A 19,806-nucleotide genomic window follows, 5' to 3' on the forward strand; every position below is an offset into this window, starting at 1 on the left:
CTCCGATTCATTAGACAAATTCTCTATAAATTTTCCAGATAAATTGTATTCAATTCTACTGTGTTACATTATCCAATATTGCAGAAAAAAGCCAAAGATAGAAGGGATTCATTAACGAACAGATTTCAGGCAAGTCAAAGCAGCTGTACCACTCCTCGTTTTTATTTTAGAAAATAATCTCAAATCGACGTTCAAAGCCGCTTAAAGCTTCTCAGGATAATTGTGTAAACACCCATGTCCACAGCCGAAGCAAAGCGCTGTTCTTCGACACTGGTTCGTTTTTTTGCTAATTGCTTTACGTTTCACCGACACAGATAGGTCCTATGGCGACGATGGGACAGGGGAGGGCTAGGAGTGGGAAGGAAGTGGCCGTGGCCTTAATTAAGGTACAGCCACAGCATTTGCCTGGTGTGAAAATGGGAAACCACGGAAAACCATTTTCAGGGCTGCCGACAGTGGGGTTCGAACCCACTATCTCCCGAATACTGGATACTGGCCGCACTTAAGCGACTGCAGCTATCGAGCTCAGTACACTGGTTTGTATTAGGACATTTCTACGCAACACAATGACCGAAGAATGACTGTCTACTGTGTCAATGATTTCTTTGCGAAATTCCTCATTTACGATATGTTTGACTTCGACGATGAACTTGTGAAAATTTAGATTTTCACCTATACAATATTGTAATTGTCTTTACGACAAGGACTGCATTAAATTACACTCGTGAAACATGTTTCGTCCTCTTATAGGACATCTTCAGTCACAAATACAAATACATAACATTGAAAATAAGGCCAGGACACATTAAAATAAGTAAATGCAAATCTTTGTATCCTGTGACGCGGCGTGATAGCGTCTTGTCAATCTTCAATGTTAAAATAGTGCGGTGTGAACATGATATGAAGCATGATGTCCAATTAAAATCATATGTTAAAACTGTTGTTGAGAACAACGAATTGTCAATTATAAAACACCGTAAGTGGCTATGCAAATACAATTATGTGCGTATTGTACAGAAAACAGTGTTGTGGTGATGCCACATTATAATAGATTTCTTGATTAGGAGGTGGAGTAATACTGATGCAAGTTGTACCTGATTGTGTGTTGACAATAGGGGCCTAAAAAGAAAAAGAAGATATGAATATACTGAAGAATAAAATGCCGTTAAAATGTGAACTAAGTGCGCATCCAGTCACTGACCTCCTTGCCCGTCCTACATCGACCACTCCACCTCAAATGCTAAGGCTAACTGAGTGACGTCCTCGAAGGTCGTTGAGGACTGACTATGAGGGGAGGTTGAGAGGAGTTTGACGTAAGGGGAGAGGCGTGAGGTGACGTATTACTCACGCGCCTTCGTGAAAAGAATTTATTGATTAACTCCTCGAAAAGTATATTGATATCCTCCGATATCTCATTAAGATTGTAAATCGGATTGCATTTTTTATCAATATTACAAAGATGTTTTCTAAAATATTCAATAGATTTCCTTTCTTACATAAATGGAGAATTTGAAGGTCTTGTTGTATGCCCGTGAATGTATGATTGGTATCGTCCATATGAGAACCGAATGCTGAGAATCTGCCGTACTTTGACGCATTAACATGTTCATTATATCTTATGTTAAAATTGCTGCCTGTCTGTCCAATATAACTGGCGGGACACTGCTGGCACTTTAATTTGTAAACACCTGATTTCTGAAATTTGCTATTGCCGTTATTGATAGTGTGCTGATTGAAGAAAAGATCAGTGTTGTTATTGGTTGTTTTAAAATAAACTTTCATATTAATTTTTTTGAAAATATTCGTGATTTGGTATATTTTACTGTGACTATAAGTTATAAGGGCGTAACTATCTTCTTTTTTTTTGGTATCCTTGGTTAATGTGGAAAATGATTTTTTCTCATTTTTGCTAATAAGTAAATTGCCTGTTGAACCCGTTTCTTTTTGCTATAAAATAAATAGTATTCAATTCATTTTCACGATCTGCTTCTGACATGGGTATATTATAAGCTCTGTATAAATCATACTGTAAAAGAAGGCCCTCTTATGTGCTGCCGGGCGTACGGAATTTTATTTAATTACGTTTGCCGTTTGAGTAGGTTTCCTAAATATTTTAAACCTAAGTTTATTAGAGTCATTAATAATTGTAATGTCAAGAAATGTCATGAAATTTATAACGTGCAAATTCGACGATGAAGTCATTTCTTTGTGGATTTACGGCATAGAAAAATGAAATCCGTGTTTAAATAATGGAATAACACTGCCATCGCCGAACAATTCCCAGGCCCTATCGTATTCTTCATTTGAATGACCAGGGCGAGTAGACTGTACTTCGTTCGTCCTGTAGACTCAGTAGTAGGCCTAACAGTCGGTACAGTAATCCGAATGGACCTACGGATTACCCGGCCATCCAACGGTAGTTCGATAAAGTATACTGTATAGTGTGTGAACGTATTTCTGATAGACTTCAGTGACATTAGGTACATTTAAATAGTTCAAGGTACTTTAGTGTCAGTAGTTACTGTATATTTAAACAGTTCAATATACTTGGGTGAGGTAAGAGTCTGGATCACCGTCTTCTTTGAATGGGCACCAATATTTCATTGCACATTTTCTCTTAAAATTAAGAAGATAGCAGTGAAGTAGGTGAGTAATGATCAAGTATTTTACATTGTATGATGTGTATCCGTGCATGCACCTGTTTATTGTGTGTGTGTTTAGTAAGTCCAGGTTAGTGTACGAACTTTGTAGATAACCGTTCTATATCGAGGATCTAAGAATCAATCTAGTTTTGCCCTTCACAAGACAAAGCGCAGAAGAGAAGAATGAAACGAGCCCAAATTCTATTCCACCGAAGCCATGCTGGAGCGAAAATGGACAGGCGTATCGAAAATAATAGAATTCAGTGTAACAGTATCACAACACATATACGTTGACGACATGGTAATTGGGTCATCCAACTTGGAAGACCTTCAGGAAGCAATGAACAGGTTGGAAGCATGGGCAGAAGAAAATGATCTGCAGATAAACGAATGTAAGACGGTAATGATGATCTTCAGAAAGGGAGGAAGAGCTGCAACAAAGGACAAAATTAAATTTCAGAACAGAGACCTAAACATAAAGAATGCCTTCAAATACCTTGGAATAATCTTACAAACGACAATGAACTCCTACAGAATTCACATAAAGGAAAGGACAACAACAGCCATCAAAGCGATATATAGAATTAAGGACCTCCAAAAAATTCTTTAAAAATAGCACTAGAATTATTTTATGCTGCAATAAGCCCAATTGCCACTTATGGCATTGAAATTATTTGGGAAAAGTTATCTGTGGCTGACCTTAGGGCTCTAGAGAAACTAAAAGGAAGATTTCTAAAGCGAGAATTAGGTGTGCCTACGAACACAATGTCCAGGTTGGTGTACGAACTTTGTAAAGAACCATTCTATTATGAGGATCTAAGAATCAATCTAGTTCTGCCCTTCACAAGACAAAGCGCAAAGATAATTGAAGAGAGAAGAATGAAACGAGCCCAAATCGAGCTCGAATTCTATGCCACCGACGCCATGCTGGAGTGAAAAAAGACAGAAGCGAACTACGAACAGCGACATGTGGTTACAAGGATGGCAGTCCATGGCTTCCACCATAAGCTATATGCGACTAAGCTATTCCATGAGGTGAACGACGAGTGTGTGTGCTCTCTATGTGAGGAAGTGTGTGATCACTACCACATACTTAAGTTTAAAAAAAGAACAAGATCACTCAACGAATACTGTAAAGACAATTAACTATTTAACTCTTTGCACACTTGTGCGCATTTCACTTATTAATTTAGTAAGAATGTAAATTTGTGGAAATATAGTGCTCCTCCGGCAGTCCCCCTCAGCAGCCACTAGTGATGTCTTCACTCTATTTCGATATGAACTCTGCGGAGTTGTTTGGAAGAGAATCCAAACTTTTTTCGATCAAGGGGACTAACCACAGTGTCAGACCATATAAACTTTTACGCCTTAGTGCTCATGGCCACCAGGCCTCATCACGCACTAATCTTTTGTGGCATATACTGTTTGTTAATTGCACTTAGCCTGTTTCAGAATTTTATATAATTAAAATTGAATTATTTTACGCGGGAGCAGTTTTAGTAAAATCCTGCAGTGCTGCTAACGTGCGTACTCCATATTTCGCAACTACGCGTATGTTATGTTTGTTTTCACTATAGAAATGACCATAAACTTTACTTCACAGTGTCGCTTAGATATCGTAATCTGATTAAATAGAATGTATGGCAGACATTATTTTGATTGTGTGTGTTTTATAATGTAACTTGGAGGGTGCTCTAAGAGTTCATTGTGAAGAATGTATATGTTTTCTATCGTGGGTGTTGTTCTCTTTGGTAACAAATGCATCTCAGCTAGCGTCTCTATTGTGAGACGCATAAACTGCTACGAGTTTGAGTTCTGTCGGCGATGTGACTTTGTGGCGAGAATAGGACTGTGTGAAGAAAGTAAGCTAATGTCGATGTCATACTGTGAGAAGTAATGATTTGTTAAGCATGGATAGTTGTCGTATAAATAAGCTTGCGACTTGCTCGCAATGCTCCCAGTTATTTACGATCAGAGGTAAGTGTTTGAGAACGTGCAACATTTGGCATTGTTTCCTTAAAGTCCCTTTCTATATTATTTATTGTGCGTTATTCTTACACGTGGTGTTGAATTTCTTTTAGTTAGTGTAGTGGAAAAGCATGTATGATTACTTGTAAATACGGGTGTATAGAATTTAAATAAGCTATACTTGAATGCACTGAGGCATTTTAAAAAATGATCCACTTGACATTTTAGGTTATTGCGGATAGATTTATTTCACAGTGATTTTGAGTTGGTGGAACCATGATCTATGTTTATTTTTGTGCTTAATGTTCGGTATTTTCAAGGGGTGCTGATATTTCGAATAGCGTAAGTGCGTATGAATGATAGGTTATTAAGACAGTTGTGCTTTTTTTGGTTAATTTGTGGACACTATACGAGCATGGAATTTTCTAGTGAATTTAGCAGTTTAAATAAACCTATCTTCGCTTCTTATTCATCTATGATTTGTTGTTTTTTGAGCGTTTTGAGATTTGGATAATGCAGTAGTTAACTTGGCTGTTGGAGAATTAGACTCAAAAACAGGTATGTGTTAACTTGCTTTTCTGGTTTGTGAAAGGTGGTTTTCCATGAGATGCCATTGTTTGATTGAATTAAAATGTTGTATACTTATTTTATTGTAAATTATTTTGTTTAGGCTATGCAGTAAGCTTTGTTTAGAACCATTATTGTAATATTGTGATGATGGTTTACAAACTGCTTTTGTACCGTAAATTTAAATGAATTCATATCGTGTTGACTTACTGAGTTTTTTGACAAGTTCATAAAAACTCAGTTTTGTTGATTCCAGGGTAGATCCCAGTCATATGAGATACATGAATGGGTCTGGTTGGCAAAATATAATATGGGAAAACATTGTGTCAGACAAAAATGTTGGATATTCAGCTGAAAGGAGATGATCTCTGGCTTAATTCTGGAAACCAACCTTCCTGCTCCTTTTGCGATACTTCATGTACATATCTAAGCAGATATTTGGATGGCTATCATGTTAACTTATGCCCAAGAAAGTAAGGCATAAGGATTAGATGTTCTGCTGGTGTATTTTGTCTATTAGGTTGTGATTTGCCATTGCTCTTACTAAAGACCTCTAGGAGTTAAGTCATGCTGCTTAGACACTAACATGTCATTGGATATACTTCATAATTCCAGTTCAAGGCCAATAACTTTTCTTAAAATATTCTATTCAGTAGGCCTTGTCCATCTTTACGATATCCATCCAGTGGGTTCTTGGTCTTCCCACCATTCGTTTCCCTGCCATACGTCACACCAAGTTAACGTATCGTCGCTGCTGGGACAAAACCTCCTATGTGAAATATTTTAGCTTAGAACTTTGGCCGGTAAGGTTCTGTCATCTAAGGTGCAATTTTGTGTGAATATTGTCAAGGCATTCTCGCTCTTCATAATGTATGTGCTGCGGGTCAGTATATCTCCAAAAATGCTATCACATAGGAGGTTTTGTCCCAGCAACGACGATATGCTGTCCTTGTTGGCTCCATCCTCATTACATGCCCAAACCACCTCAGTGTGGACATGCAGATCCGATCTAACAATGATGTAATAATTCCAGCTTCCTTTCTAACCACATCATTCCTCAACTTGTCCAGTTTGGTTTTTTGAATTGTGGACCTAAAGGAACTTCATCTCAGATGCCTGCAACCTTGATGAGTCTTTCTTAGTGAGGGTGCAGGTTTCAATACCATAGGTTTAAGATTGGTATGATGTACTGATTAAACATCACCAGCTTTAATTTTGTTAGTACTTTGGGATCCCAGAGGAGTGTTCATACTTCCTGGGAAAAAGTGAGAGCTCTTCTGCACTCTATTCGCCACCTCCTTTGTGGCTAGTGTATGCCGAGGTATATAAAGCTTTCCACAATTTCTAGTAGATGGTTTCCTAGCATGATGTTCGCTGGCCGTCCCTTTCTGTTTATTGCCATCACTAATATTTTGAGTTCACTTACCTTGAGATTGAACTCCTGGAACTTAACCTTCCATTCATTGAGTCTCGACTGTACTTCTTCCTCAGTTTCTCCCTAGATCATAACATCATCAGCAAAGGACATTGCATTTAGTTCACCAGAGGTTTTCTTGATGTTCTTCAATTATGTCATCCATGATGGTGATAAACAATAACGGGGATAGTGCACTGCCTTGCTCGAATCCACTTTCGGTCTTGAACCAGGATGAATGTCCGTCAGCCAATCGCACACAGTTGGTACAGTTCTCATACAGCATCTGAACTTTCCTCACCAGTCCCTCTGGCACATTCCTTTTTCTCAGGCATTTCCATTCTCTCTTGCAATGCTGTCATATGCCTTCTCAATGTCAAGGAAAACCAAAAACAGATCTTTGCCTTTTTCCCAATATTTTTCCATTGACATATGGACACTGAAGATTAGGCCTGTTGTGGACCTGTTGGGCCTGAAGCCATACTGTTCCTCTTCAAACTGTGACTGTAAGATGACTCGCAATCTGCTCTCTTAAGATTTTCTCAAGAATCTTTAAGCCCATGAGAAATTTGTGTTATTCCCCAGTAGTTGGAGCATTTTGGCGATTTCCTTTCTTAAAGAGGGGGATAATGACACCCTTGCTCCAATCAGTAGGTATCTTGCCATCTTTCCAAACTGCATTGAGCACTCTGTGTAGCCACTGTAAACCCTGGACTTTTGCTGCTCATGTCTGTGCTGATTTCATCTGGACGTTATCCTTGTAACCAACAATCTTTACATACTGCTGACTGAATACTTCTGCCTTTTGAAGATCCTAGGGAGCAGTGATAAGGGAACAGGGAACTGGAAATCAAGTAGGGATGACATAAAATTGTTAGTGTTGAACTGTAGAAGTATTGTAAAGAAAGAAATAGAATTAAGTAATTAATATATATTTACCAGATATTGTAATAGGAGTTGAATCATAGCTGAGAAATGATATATTGGATGCAGAAATTTTCTCACGGCACTGGAGTGTGTATCGTAGAGATAGGAATGGTGGGAGGGGGAGTATTCGTTCTGGTGAAAGAAGAATTTGTAAGCTACGAAAAAGTTAAAGATGAGACACATGAAATTCTAGGTGTAAGGCTCATTTCTAAAGATAATAGGCAACTTGATATATTTGGAGTGTACAGACCGGAAAGGGTAGCAATGACACGGATTCGGAATTATTCGATAGGATAGTCGGCTATGTGGGAAACGACATGGACAGAAATGTGATTGTAGCGGGAGATCTGAATTTGCCAGATGTCAATTGGAAAGGAAATGCGAACGACAGGAAGCATTACCAACAAATGGCAAATAAGTTAATATGGGAAGGACAGCTGATTCAGAAAGTGATGGAACTAACCAGAGGGAAAAATATCCTGGATGTGGTGCTGATAAAACCAGATGAGCTCTATAGGGAAACTGAAGTAATAGATGGTATTATTGATCATGAAGCTGTTTTTGTCGTACTCAAAAATAAATGTGATAGAAAGGAAGGTTTTAAAAGTAGGACTATTAGGCAGTACCATATGGCTGATAAAGCAGGCATGAGGCAGTTTCTGAAAAGTAACTATGATCGGTGGAAAACAGTAAATAAAAATGTAAACAGACTCTGGGATGGGTTTAAAGAAATTGTTGAGGAATGCGAAAACAGGTTTGTACCATTAAGGGTGGTAAGGAATGGTAAAGACCCACCTTATTATAATAGAGAAATAAAGAGACTAAGAAGGAGGTGCAGACTGGAAAGAAATAGTTAGAAATGGCTGTGGAAGTAAGGAGAAATTGAAGGAACTTACTAGAAAATTGAATTTAGCAAAGAAGGCAGCTAAGGATAACATGATGGCAGGCATAATTGGCAGTCATACAAATTTTAGTGAAAAATGGAAGGGTATGTGTAGGTATTTTAAGGCAGAAACAGGTTCCAAAAAGGACATTCCAGGAATAATGAATGAACAAGGGGAGTGCGGCCAGTATCCAGTAATCGGGAGATAGTGGGTTCGAGCCCTACTGTCGGCAGCCCTGAAGATGGTTTTCCGTGGTTTCCCATTTTCACACCAGGCAAATGCCGGTGCTGTGCCTTAATTAAGGCCACGGCCGCTTCCTTCCACTTCCTAGGCATTTCCTATCCCATCGTCGCCATAAGACATATGTGTCGGTGCGACGTAAAGCAAAAAAAAAAGAAAAAGGTGGTTCCATCACTTTCTGAATCAGCTGTCCTTCCCATAATAACTTATTTGCCATTTTTTGGTCATGCTTCTTGTCGTTTCCCACATAGCTGATTATCTTGTAAAATAATTCTGAATCAGCGTCAGCGCTACCCGTTCCCGGTCTGTACACTCCAAAGACATCAAGTTGACTATTATGTTTAGAGATGAGCCTTACACCTAGAATTTCATCTTTGTCGTCTTTTTCATAGCTTAAAAATTCTTCTTTCACCAGAATAAGTAAACCCCCCCCCCCCTTCCGACCATTCCTATCCTACCTCTACGATACACACTCCAGTTCCGTGAGAATATTTCTGCATCCATTATATCATTTCTCAGCCATGATTCAACTCCTATTACAATATCTGGTGAGTATATATCTATTAAATTACTTAATTTCAATTTAGGCCTACCACTTCAACCACAGTTCGACCATGGCGCGTGCTGTGTGTGTTGTGTAGGAGAGCTCTGTGTTACCAGCCCGAATTAGCAAGATAATTAGCAGACATGTCCAGTGAGTGTGTGTCAGTAATTACACCAGACAACTGACATCTAGTTCTAGTAAAAAGATGTCCGTAAAAAGTGTAAATAAGCGTGTGTCGGACTTTGAAACAAAGTTTGTTAAACGGACGGATGAGTTCCAAGCTCGCTTGGAACAGTTGACATCAGCCTGTGCCAGCAGGGCTGCCAACACTAACGACCGCGCCGATGAAAATCTGTCTTCCCTCTGTTCTGAGTTCAAAGACTTCCGCCAGTACATCTCGGCGGAAATTTGTGTAAAGGAGTTACTAGTTGTTCAACGGCGTCTTGACCAGCACGAAGCCAGGGCTGGCGAAGCCGAACAATACCGTAGACGGAACTGTCTACTCATACACGGGGTGAAAGAAGAACCGGCTGAGAATGTCTATGCCTAATTGATGGACAGTAAAATCTAACCTACAAGTGGAATTATCGATGGATGACATCAATCGCTGTCGTAGACTGGGACCTCTATGCAGATCAGCTGCGGAAGTTGTGACGTCGGGAAACAGGCTGATTATAGTTAAATTCGTCCGGTTTCATGTTCGCGATTGTGTCTGGTGCGCTAAGAAGCTCTTCAAAGGCACCAAACTATTGGTTACGGAGTCATTGATTGCTTCTAGAAAAGATCTGTTAAATCGAGCCCGAGACCAGCTCGGAGTGCGTAACGTTTGTACCCAGGAAGGAAGAATCATAGTTCTAGGCAAAAACAAATTCACTGTGACCACTAAAGCGGAACTAAATGCTGTTATTTCAAGGCTAGGTGATTAGTAGAGTACATGACTCACGGATTTACATTTTAATTATAAGTGGTTTTATTATAAGTTTAGTGTGAGTGAATGTTTAAATGATTCAAGTGGCTTACGTGGGCAAGAGGAAGCCATGGTAAGTTGCCCTCTGTTTATTTTTGATTATGGTTAACACAGGTAATATCTTTCTCCCTGGGCAGGGTAAACAACCTTCACCTTGATACTGAACCCTCCCACCCTTCTCTTTCCCTGACCCCTTCTCACCCCGCCCGCAGTCACCTGGAGAGAGAATTCTCGTCCTTTCCCTGCTCATTACTGTGTGCCCATGTCAATGCTCAGTCTATAATTGCCCATCACACTGAGCTGAAAGCTATTTTTGAAGGAAGCATGGTAAATGTTGTAGCAATTAGTGAGAGTTGGATGAAGGACTCGGTCCCTCTGAACTCGGTAAATATAGAAGGATTTAATGCAGTTTTTCACAATAGACCGAAGCGCTGTGGAGGAGTAGCTCTATACTACAAAAACAATTTAATGGGGAAGATTATACAAACTTCGACATTATCTACTGACACCTTAACTGAATATATGTTTGTAGAACTATCTGTTGATAAGAGTAAAGTACTGATGGGAGTTGTTTACAAACCACCAAAAGCAGGAAACTTTGCCGACTTCGAAGAAAATTTACTAAGACTCTTACCTACCTACGAACGTGTACTCATATTTGGTGACTTTAACACAAACCTGTTAAGACTCCGTTGAAGCAAATCGTTTACAGAACATATTTACCTCTTGTAACATGTCGGTATTGCCACTTAACCCCACTCACCATGTGCACACGGCTAACGGATCCTCACACACTCCAGTAGATATACTTATCACAAACAATCCTCAGAAAATACTAAAACACGGACAAACTTCTGTACCTGGTATATCATACCACGATCTCATATTTAGCTTATTCTTTGAAAGTTCCCAAAACAAAGCCGAAGTGGATAATCTATAGAGACATGAAAAAATTAAATCCTCAACAATTAATACAAGATGCTAATCTCTGCCCGTGGGACGAAATACTGCACTTGACTGACAATGACGAAAAAGTAAAGAGTTTTAACACATTATTGTTGGGATTGTATAACAAACACGTACCTAAACGTACTGCTAGGGTGACTCACAAAGCTGCTCCATGGTTATCAAATGACATTAAGTCCGCAATGGCTGAACGAGATGCACTACACAGATGTTACAAGCAGACATTATCAACTGGAGATTTTGAAAAGTACCGTGTGCTTAGAAATAAAGTTAAACAAATAATCAGAAACAAGAAAAATATGCGTACTTCCAACAATTAGCCAGTAACTTGAACACAGAATGTACCTGGAAACAACTCAGATCCGTAGGTATTGGGAGGCAAACTACAAACTCCAATATGCATGACATATATTAAATGCCCACTTTACTAGAGAAATAGTTAATACCCACCCGCATATTTATTTATTTATTTATTTATTTATTTATTTATTTATTTATTTATTTATTTATTTATTTATTTATTTATTTATTTATTGATCTGAAAGTACACAGGTTTTAAAAGAATCAAGTTTCATAATGATAGATCCGTATTGAACTGTGATTACAATAGAGTAAATTAACATATTATTTTGGGTCCACCTTTTCAATACAAAATGTAAATAGTTTAAATTACATAGGGACTAGTTTCGACCTAGCAATAGGTCATCAGCCTGAAGTAAATTAAAGCGCAAATATCGAAGAAAAAATAAACAATGTAAACACAAGTACAGTCTTTTTAAAAGTACATACCATGTGGGATATTGAGCAGCAATATATTAAAAATAATAACTCTTCCAATTGACGATGCACTGAGCGGAAGTTATGTTGTTTATTTATGAATAAAGTTCAGTGGGCCGTATAGTATTAAAAGTCCAGTGTGCACTAAAAGATGTTATAAAGAAGAATTATCAGTTGAATGCTGGCTTCTTGAGTTTGCTGTTGTGTATTCGAAGAAGTTACGTCATTTTTTAAGGTATTCATAGACGTCAAAACACATGGATGTTGGAAAGGCTCTTCAGTTTTTTGGAACTAGGTAATTGTTGCGCGTGGAGGATTAGGAGTCCAGAGAAGCGCTATATTATGTTAAAAAATAGAGATCCATAAAAAAGGTCCCGTGCGTCGTATAAAAATGACAAGTTGTGAAAGTGGAAATCGAAAAAGGTTGGTTTTCAAGCGATGGTGTTCATTCAGAGATCAATTGAAAATAAAGTATCGTGACATTGTCTTCTCAAGATTTTATAAACTAGAAATAATTGTCGATGTGAAGTAAGATGCTAGAAGAAAGCTCTTCTGCTTCTGGAATCTTGAAGGACGATGGCTGTTTTACGGGGCGGAATAACATATATGGAGTTAAATAAAGGTGGTTATAAATTCGCAGTTCAATGCGGACCATACAATTGACTCTGAATAAATGACAGTAGGAAATAAATAAATTTGGTCAGGTGGAAGAAAATGTTTAAATAAAATATGTCATAAGGGAATTTACGCGTGTTGTGATAAGCTGAAGAGAGAAATGGTGGTAGGTAAGGTTCAAAGGAAATCTTGAGGAGGTGAAGGGAGAAAAATAAAGGAAGTAGAAGAAATAAACAATATTTGGTCTGGTGGAAGAAAATATTTGTCATGAGAGAATTGACGCTTGTTGTAATAAGCTGAAGAGAGAAAAAATGGTGGTAGGTGAGATGCAAGGAAAACTTGAGGAGGTGAAGGGAGAAAAATAAAGGAAGGAGAAGAGTACCTTCTTGACATTCATTAACAATCTGTATCTATGAAGTTAAAGTTTAACAAAAAGTTAAAAATCAACAAAAAAAGAAAAAGAACAAAATTAACATTATATCTGATACTATTTACAATTTATAGGAAATAAAAAATTCACTACGATATCACCCGGTAATACAAAGCAAAAGACAATAAACAAAGAAACTTAAAAAACGAATGAGTACACTGGGAAATATGGTGAGTACCAGAAAGAAGGAATTATTAAAAAATTTGCAAATTGTAAAGGCAGGCTTCTAGTTTCTTATTGAATTCATTATCCGATTCGGTGAATATATAGACTTCTTTGGTTATAGTGTTATAAAGGGTTGTCATTTTCACAAAAGGTGAATTTGACTGATACAAAGTTTTTGACCTTTGAACATAAAATAATTGGTGCTGATGTGATCTTGTCTGCGGAACATGGAATGAAATGTGTTTTAACAGATCCATAGAATCAAATCGTCCTATTACAATTTTTCCTAGTATTTGTATAGAAATTAGGGACCGTCTGATTTTCAGTGAAGGAAATAGAAATAAATTCCTTAATAACTGGGTTGATGTGTCAAAAGGGCAAAAAGTTTTAAAAGTTTTGAAATAAAGATAATGTAGGAACTTGTTTTGTACAATTTCAATAGCATTCACTTGTTGCTTTGTATACGGGCTCCAAATTATTACAGAATATTCCAGTATGCTCCGTACTAAGGTAATGTATAATTTATTCAGTACAGACGGCTGGGTAAATGGTCTCAAAGTTCTTACCAGAAATCCTAGCATTCGGTTAGCATTCTTTGTTATTGTATTAATATGATCTTTGAACAACAGCTTACTGTCAAAAATTATACCAAGATCCTTAAACGTTAAAACTCTATCCAATTTTTTCCTCCTTATATGATAGGCTGAGACATCATATTCCTTCTTCCTGGTAAACGTCATGTATTTACATTTACTAACATTCAAAGACAAATTATTAATGTCACACCAGGAAATGACATTATTAATGTCCTTTTGCAACTCGTCCTGGTCTTGGTGGTCGCTAATATATTTGAAAAGTTTCAAATAGTCTGCAAAATGTAAACAGTTAGAGTGGCAAATATTGTCTGGTAGATCATTAATTAGAATTAAAAACAAGAGAGGTCCAAGATTTGAACCTTGTGGAACACCAGGACGACTGATAAAATTTTCTGAAATTCCATTGTTAAAATAAACAAACTGCTGTCGATTTTTTAAATATGAACATATTAACTGCAACAGCTGTTTAGAAAAACCAAATTTATACATTTTTGTAATTAAAATTCTATGGTCGACTTTATCGAATGCCTTTTCTAAATCCATATAAACATCAGTCCTTCCGTTGGTATTAATTGCATCATACAAATTTTGAGTATAACCCAGAAGATTGGTGATAACTGATCTGTTAGGTACAAATCCAAGTTGAAATTCAGACAGGGCAATCTTAACATGGTTATAAATCTTACGGTGCAATATATGTTTGTATACCTTAGCTACGGCGTTGATAATGCACACTGGACGATAATTAGATATCATTACAAAACTGCCTGTCTTAAAAATGGGCGTAACTTTAGCAACTTTCCATTTCTCAGGAAAGGATGAAGTGCGAATAGAAAGTTTAAAAATGAAAGTTAATTGATTAGCCAATAAATCGGCACAAGCCTTAATTATATATGGAGGTATGCCATCAGGACCAGTCGATCTTTTAGGCTTTAGTTACCATTAATAACCTTTTTCACCTCTTCAACAGATATCTCACTGACATGTAATATATCAACAGAGGGAAATAGCGCAATGTCATCTAAAGCCAAATTATCCCGTATATAATTAAAATCTGATCTGATATAAACTGACGAAAAATATCTAGCAAAGCCATGAACAACATTTTCGCCTTCGTAGCTCTCACCATTATACTCGAACGTAGTTCCTCCTGATCTCGTGAATCGCTTATTTTTTATGTGCCTCCAGAAATGTGTTATCGCATTTTAAAATAACCTCTAATTCACTGATGTAATTTCGATATGCGGAATTTATTTTTACTTGCAAGTCAGATCTGAGCTGCTTGAAACGTTCATCATAGTACCTAGAGAATTTCCTCTTTTTGGCACACTTCCTTTTCTTTTTGATTATCTGAATGATATCGTGATTGAACCAGGCTGGAAATTTTGATTTTTTTAATGACTTGACCCTTAGGTATGCAATTATCGAAGCATCTATATATTGACGAGTAAAGGAAATCCACTGCCTCATCCACATCCTGATATGTATACAACGGGTTCCAATCAATATCTCTTAACTCGTAATACAGTCGTAGAAATCCGCTTTCTTGAAATCGTAGTGATCTCGATTTATATTTTTTGGTAATGAACACCTCTTTACTGAAGGTAATGATAAACTGAGTGGGGGATGATGTAAATCTTCAGACACGAGCAAATTCCTCACGTTTCACGTCAACTATGAAATTGGCCAGTACAAGATCCAGCGTCATAGAATTGTAATTAAGAATATTATTATACGACGTTAAACCTAAATATGATTTCAATTGACCCAATCTTTTACTAGTCACAGTTCCTTCTATAAATGAATAACCAGTACCATTAATTTCAGGAAGATTGAAATCGCACACGATAGCTCTGTCCGAAATCATAAGATCGTCAGTGCTTTCTAAATAACCAAAGTAGTCCTGATAAACTCTTCAAGATGATGCTGGAGTAATGTACACAACATTTATAAATAACTTCCTATTATTATTTGAGATGCAAATAGTGATTCACAATGCTCTCTAGAGTACTTGGATAATAGTTTTGCCTTAAAACTCCTTTTGACGGCAATCAAAACTCCCCCGCCCCGCTCCTTGCCGGTTACTAAAGGATCTGTCATTTCTGAGCACTAAATATCTACTGTCAAATAATTCAATATCATAATTATATACTATTTGATAGAGAAGTCTCAGTCAGTACAACAATATCGTATGAAGAGCACAGGAGATTTTGGATAAATATATCAACCTTAGTTCTAAGTCCTCTTACATTTTGATAATAAACTAAAAACTCAATATCATGGCTCATGAAAAATCAAAGTTGAAAGAATAACAACGTTACGATGAAAAAATTACAATTTATCCAAATCACCCTCACAACGAATGGCATGCACTAGACTTCCATCAGTCTTTCTCATCAAAATTTTGCCACTCCTGATACTTACATTCTCTATCACGTTGCAATTGTTTAGCAAATAGAATTCACCTATTAGGAGCTATAGACTGATTAATATTTATATGGGACTAGGGACGGAAAAACCAGGATGAGTTGTGGACAAATTCCTTTTGATCTTACGCTTTTCTAAGATCTGTTCCTTATAACATCTTCTAACAAACTTTACAATAATGCCACGAGTTGGACGATTATTAACCTTTTCCAGCCTATGACATGCATCAATCATATCGTCTTTTATTTCTACATCTAGCGCCTTGGCAACACTTATGACAGTCTGACAGACATTTTCATTCGGCACTTCCAGAACACCGTATGTCTCAAGTGTATTAATCCTAGAATACTGCTCGTCATCGCACTTGATTTTAAGTTCACTGAAAGCTTTTGCAAGGTGATTGTTTTCAGATAATAAATTATCAATAATATTTTGCTGTCTGTTAATTATTGCCTGTTGATTTTCTAGAATTTGTTTTAGCTCGTCCAGTCATGACACACATCAGTGGACTTACCTAAATGCTTTTCTATTTCACTAGTTGTTTTCTTCAATGTAGCCATATCTTCAGTTAAAATTTGCAGCAGTTTATAAATATCCCCAACTGATGGTGCCGACGAACTTGACTGCGCTTCTTCTTGCATGCTCCTATGCCGCTGTGAGTTACACTGGTCACACCTCCATGTCTGATCTTGGGACTTCAAGTATTCCACATCTTGATAGTTAAGCTTCACACATTACAGACAACAATAAATTCTCTTCAATCTACTCCGTTACCACAACGGCCTTTGTTCAAATTTTGTAAAGTAAATGAAAACGATGTAAGAAGAAAACTAACATAAATCAAATCGCAAGCAATCGGAGTGGACGACATCCCGATATCCTTCGTCGTTACCTTGATAGATGTAGTACTGTCAATTTTAACCCTTATATGTAACTCATGTCTTTCAGAAGGCTACTTCCCAACTATTTGGAAGGATGCTTTAATTTTCCCAGTACCAGAAAAATCTGTAGGAAATTCTCCATCTGACTATCGACCTATCTGTATACATTCTTCACTTTCGAAAGTCTTAGAAAAACTCATGCATGAACAACTGCTCCAATATTTGATGCACCATTCGTTACTTGATCACTTCCAATCTGGATTTAAAAAAGGACATAGTACATCTGCTGCTCTTCTAAAAATTATGGATAACTTAAGAAAAGCAATGGACGAACGTAAAGTGACCGTGCTCATTCTCCTAGACTTCGGCAGTGCTTTTGACACTATCAGTACGGACATATTAATAGCGAAATTGCATTCCTTCCATCTTAGCCACGCTGCTCTCAAATTGTTCGCTTCCTACCTCCATAACCGACGACAGTGTGTTGTCATGAATGATAAGGGAACCGAGTGGAAGTACAAAGTTAATGGTGGGCCACAAGGTTCTATACTGGGCCTCCTGTTATTTATTTTATATTTGAATGACATCTCTTTTAAGTGGAAAAACTGCAACTACCATCTCTATGCCGACGACCTTCAAATTTACTGCCACACAAAAATGAATGACATAAATGCAGCTATTGAAAATATGAACCGAAACTTAGAGCAGATCAGCTATTATGCAGCTGAGAATTCTCTCTCCATCAACCCAACGAAAACACAAGCTATCATACTAGGGCAGAGAAAACTGCTTGCCCTTTTACACAGTCTACAAATTCCAGTCATTCAACTAAATGGCATTGCTATCCCATTCTGTAAATCAGTAAAAAGCCTTGGAGTCACTATAAATGAAACTTTAAACTGGGATGAGCATGTCACTAACGTATGCAGGGAAGTTCATTCATCACTTCATCCCCTTAAGATTCATCAGACCGTATTACCTCTCAACTTTAAAACTGGTTCAAACATTGATACTTCCAATTTTTAACTATTGTGATGTGTTGCTGGATGCTACCAGTGAATAAAATAGGAAATTGCAGAGAGCTTTAAACTCCTGCATTAGATTTATTTTTTCATTGAATTTTGCCTTGCATGTATCCCCTTTTTATGCACAACTTTCTTGGTTAAAAGTAGATCAGCAGAGAAATCGCCATGTACAAACCTTATATATCGACTCTTGACTGAAAATATACCTGAATATCTCTCCAGTAATTTCCGTTTTCTATCCTCCTTTCATGACTGTGACACGCGATCTGGGTCAACAATTGCAATACCTCCACATCATATATCTGCCTTCAGTAATTCATTCCTTGTGTCAGGCGCTAAAATATGGAATGCTTTACCCCTGAAATTAGAAATTGTTCCTCATTAATTACCTTCAAAAGACAGTATAAAGATTTCCTCTTGAATACGTAGCCTGTATCATGTAGTTGTGTGAATGTGTGGAGTAAATATTTCCCAAAATTCACATAAATTACTGTTATATGAATTCCACCTAGAGTAGTTAATATTGAATTTATTTTTCTAATTTTAGACTTAGGATGTAATCTTTTAGTCTATATTATGTTATATTATTATTATATTATATACACTGTGTTAAGTTTGAATATTAAGTTTGTATTCAGTATTATGCCGCACAATGTGGTTAAGTGTTAGAGAGGGCCAAGAGCCCTAACTTTGCCACAAATAAAGACATCAATAAATAAATAAATTCCTGTTCCTTTCTTTACAATACTTCTACAGTTGAGCACTAACATTTTTGTCATCCTTACTTGATGTCCAGTTCCCTGTACCCTTATCACCGCTCCCTTGGCCACCCCATTTTTCCTGAATGTACCTCTGCAGTTTAAGTGAAGGCCATCTGAGCGCAGATCCCTATCTCCTACCAATCCATTAGGATCTAGAAAGCTAACTCCCAGTTCCCCACATACCCACTCCATAGTTTCATTTAAATCCCCAACCACCTTCAGTTAGTATACCTCCTAAACAATATTCCACTGAATCTCTGCTTCCTTTAACTTCACCCATGCTGCATTTACCAAATCCCACACATCCTCAACTATGTTGCTACTTATAGCTGCTTGTCTTATGTTGTTAGTACCAACGTGAAACTCTACTACCTTCTCCTTTCCCTCCTCATGACCAACAAATCTATATATATATATAATAAGAGTTTTGTCTGTACATTGCTCAGAATTTGAAAAGAATGGTATTTCTGTATCGGTCATGCCCAGAGCAACAAGGAAATGCACTTTTTACTTTTCCGTAATTTCTGTATGTCTGTATGTACACACTTCACTAGAAAACGGCTAAAGAGAATTTAATAAAAATCGGTATGTAAAGTCGAGGAGTAAGTCGCTACAATCTAAGCTGTAAATAATTTTATTCACGCTGATAGAAATGGTAGTTTAGGGGAAGACCTAATATTTAATTCTCAAATATTTATATTATTAGTGGTCGTTATCGATAAATACTACATAAACCAAAGTTATATAGAATTAAATTTCCGACCATTTATGTCTTATACATTTTTACCGTACCGGCTATGATAACACAGTTATTCATGAAATTGTATTTTTGTTGCTAAGTCCATATCGATGCTGAGCCACGAGAAAATGGGTTAAAAACGGTCTGTAATGAAAATCGGTATATAGAGTCGGGGAATAAGAAACTACAGTTTAAGCTATAAACAATTTTATTCATCCTGGATGAAATTGTAGTTTAGGGAAAGGCGCCTAAAATTTAATTTTTAAATATC

At 37.2% G+C, this 19,806-nt stretch overlaps 1 protein-coding gene across 2 annotated transcripts in view; it reads left to right on the plus strand.

The window, feature by feature from the left end:
* Positions 1 to 4,440: 4,440 nt before the first annotated feature.
* qin overlaps positions 4,441 to 19,806 on the plus strand; it is an 870,645-nt gene continuing 855,279 nt past the window's right edge. For both annotated transcript variants that reach the window (XM_067138014.2, XM_067138015.2), the window contains exon 1: positions 4,441 to 4,619. In XM_067138014.2, coding sequence (XP_066994115.1) covers positions 4,553 to 4,619 — 67 coding nt within the window. In that variant the 5' untranslated portion in view covers positions 4,441 to 4,552. The remainder of the gene's footprint in view (positions 4,620 to 19,806) is intronic.

This window comes from Anabrus simplex, chromosome 1 (genome assembly GCF_040414725.1).
Source record: "Anabrus simplex isolate iqAnaSimp1 chromosome 1, ASM4041472v1, whole genome shotgun sequence".
In the NCBI taxonomy this organism is placed as follows: domain Eukaryota; kingdom Metazoa; phylum Arthropoda; class Insecta; order Orthoptera; family Tettigoniidae; genus Anabrus; species Anabrus simplex.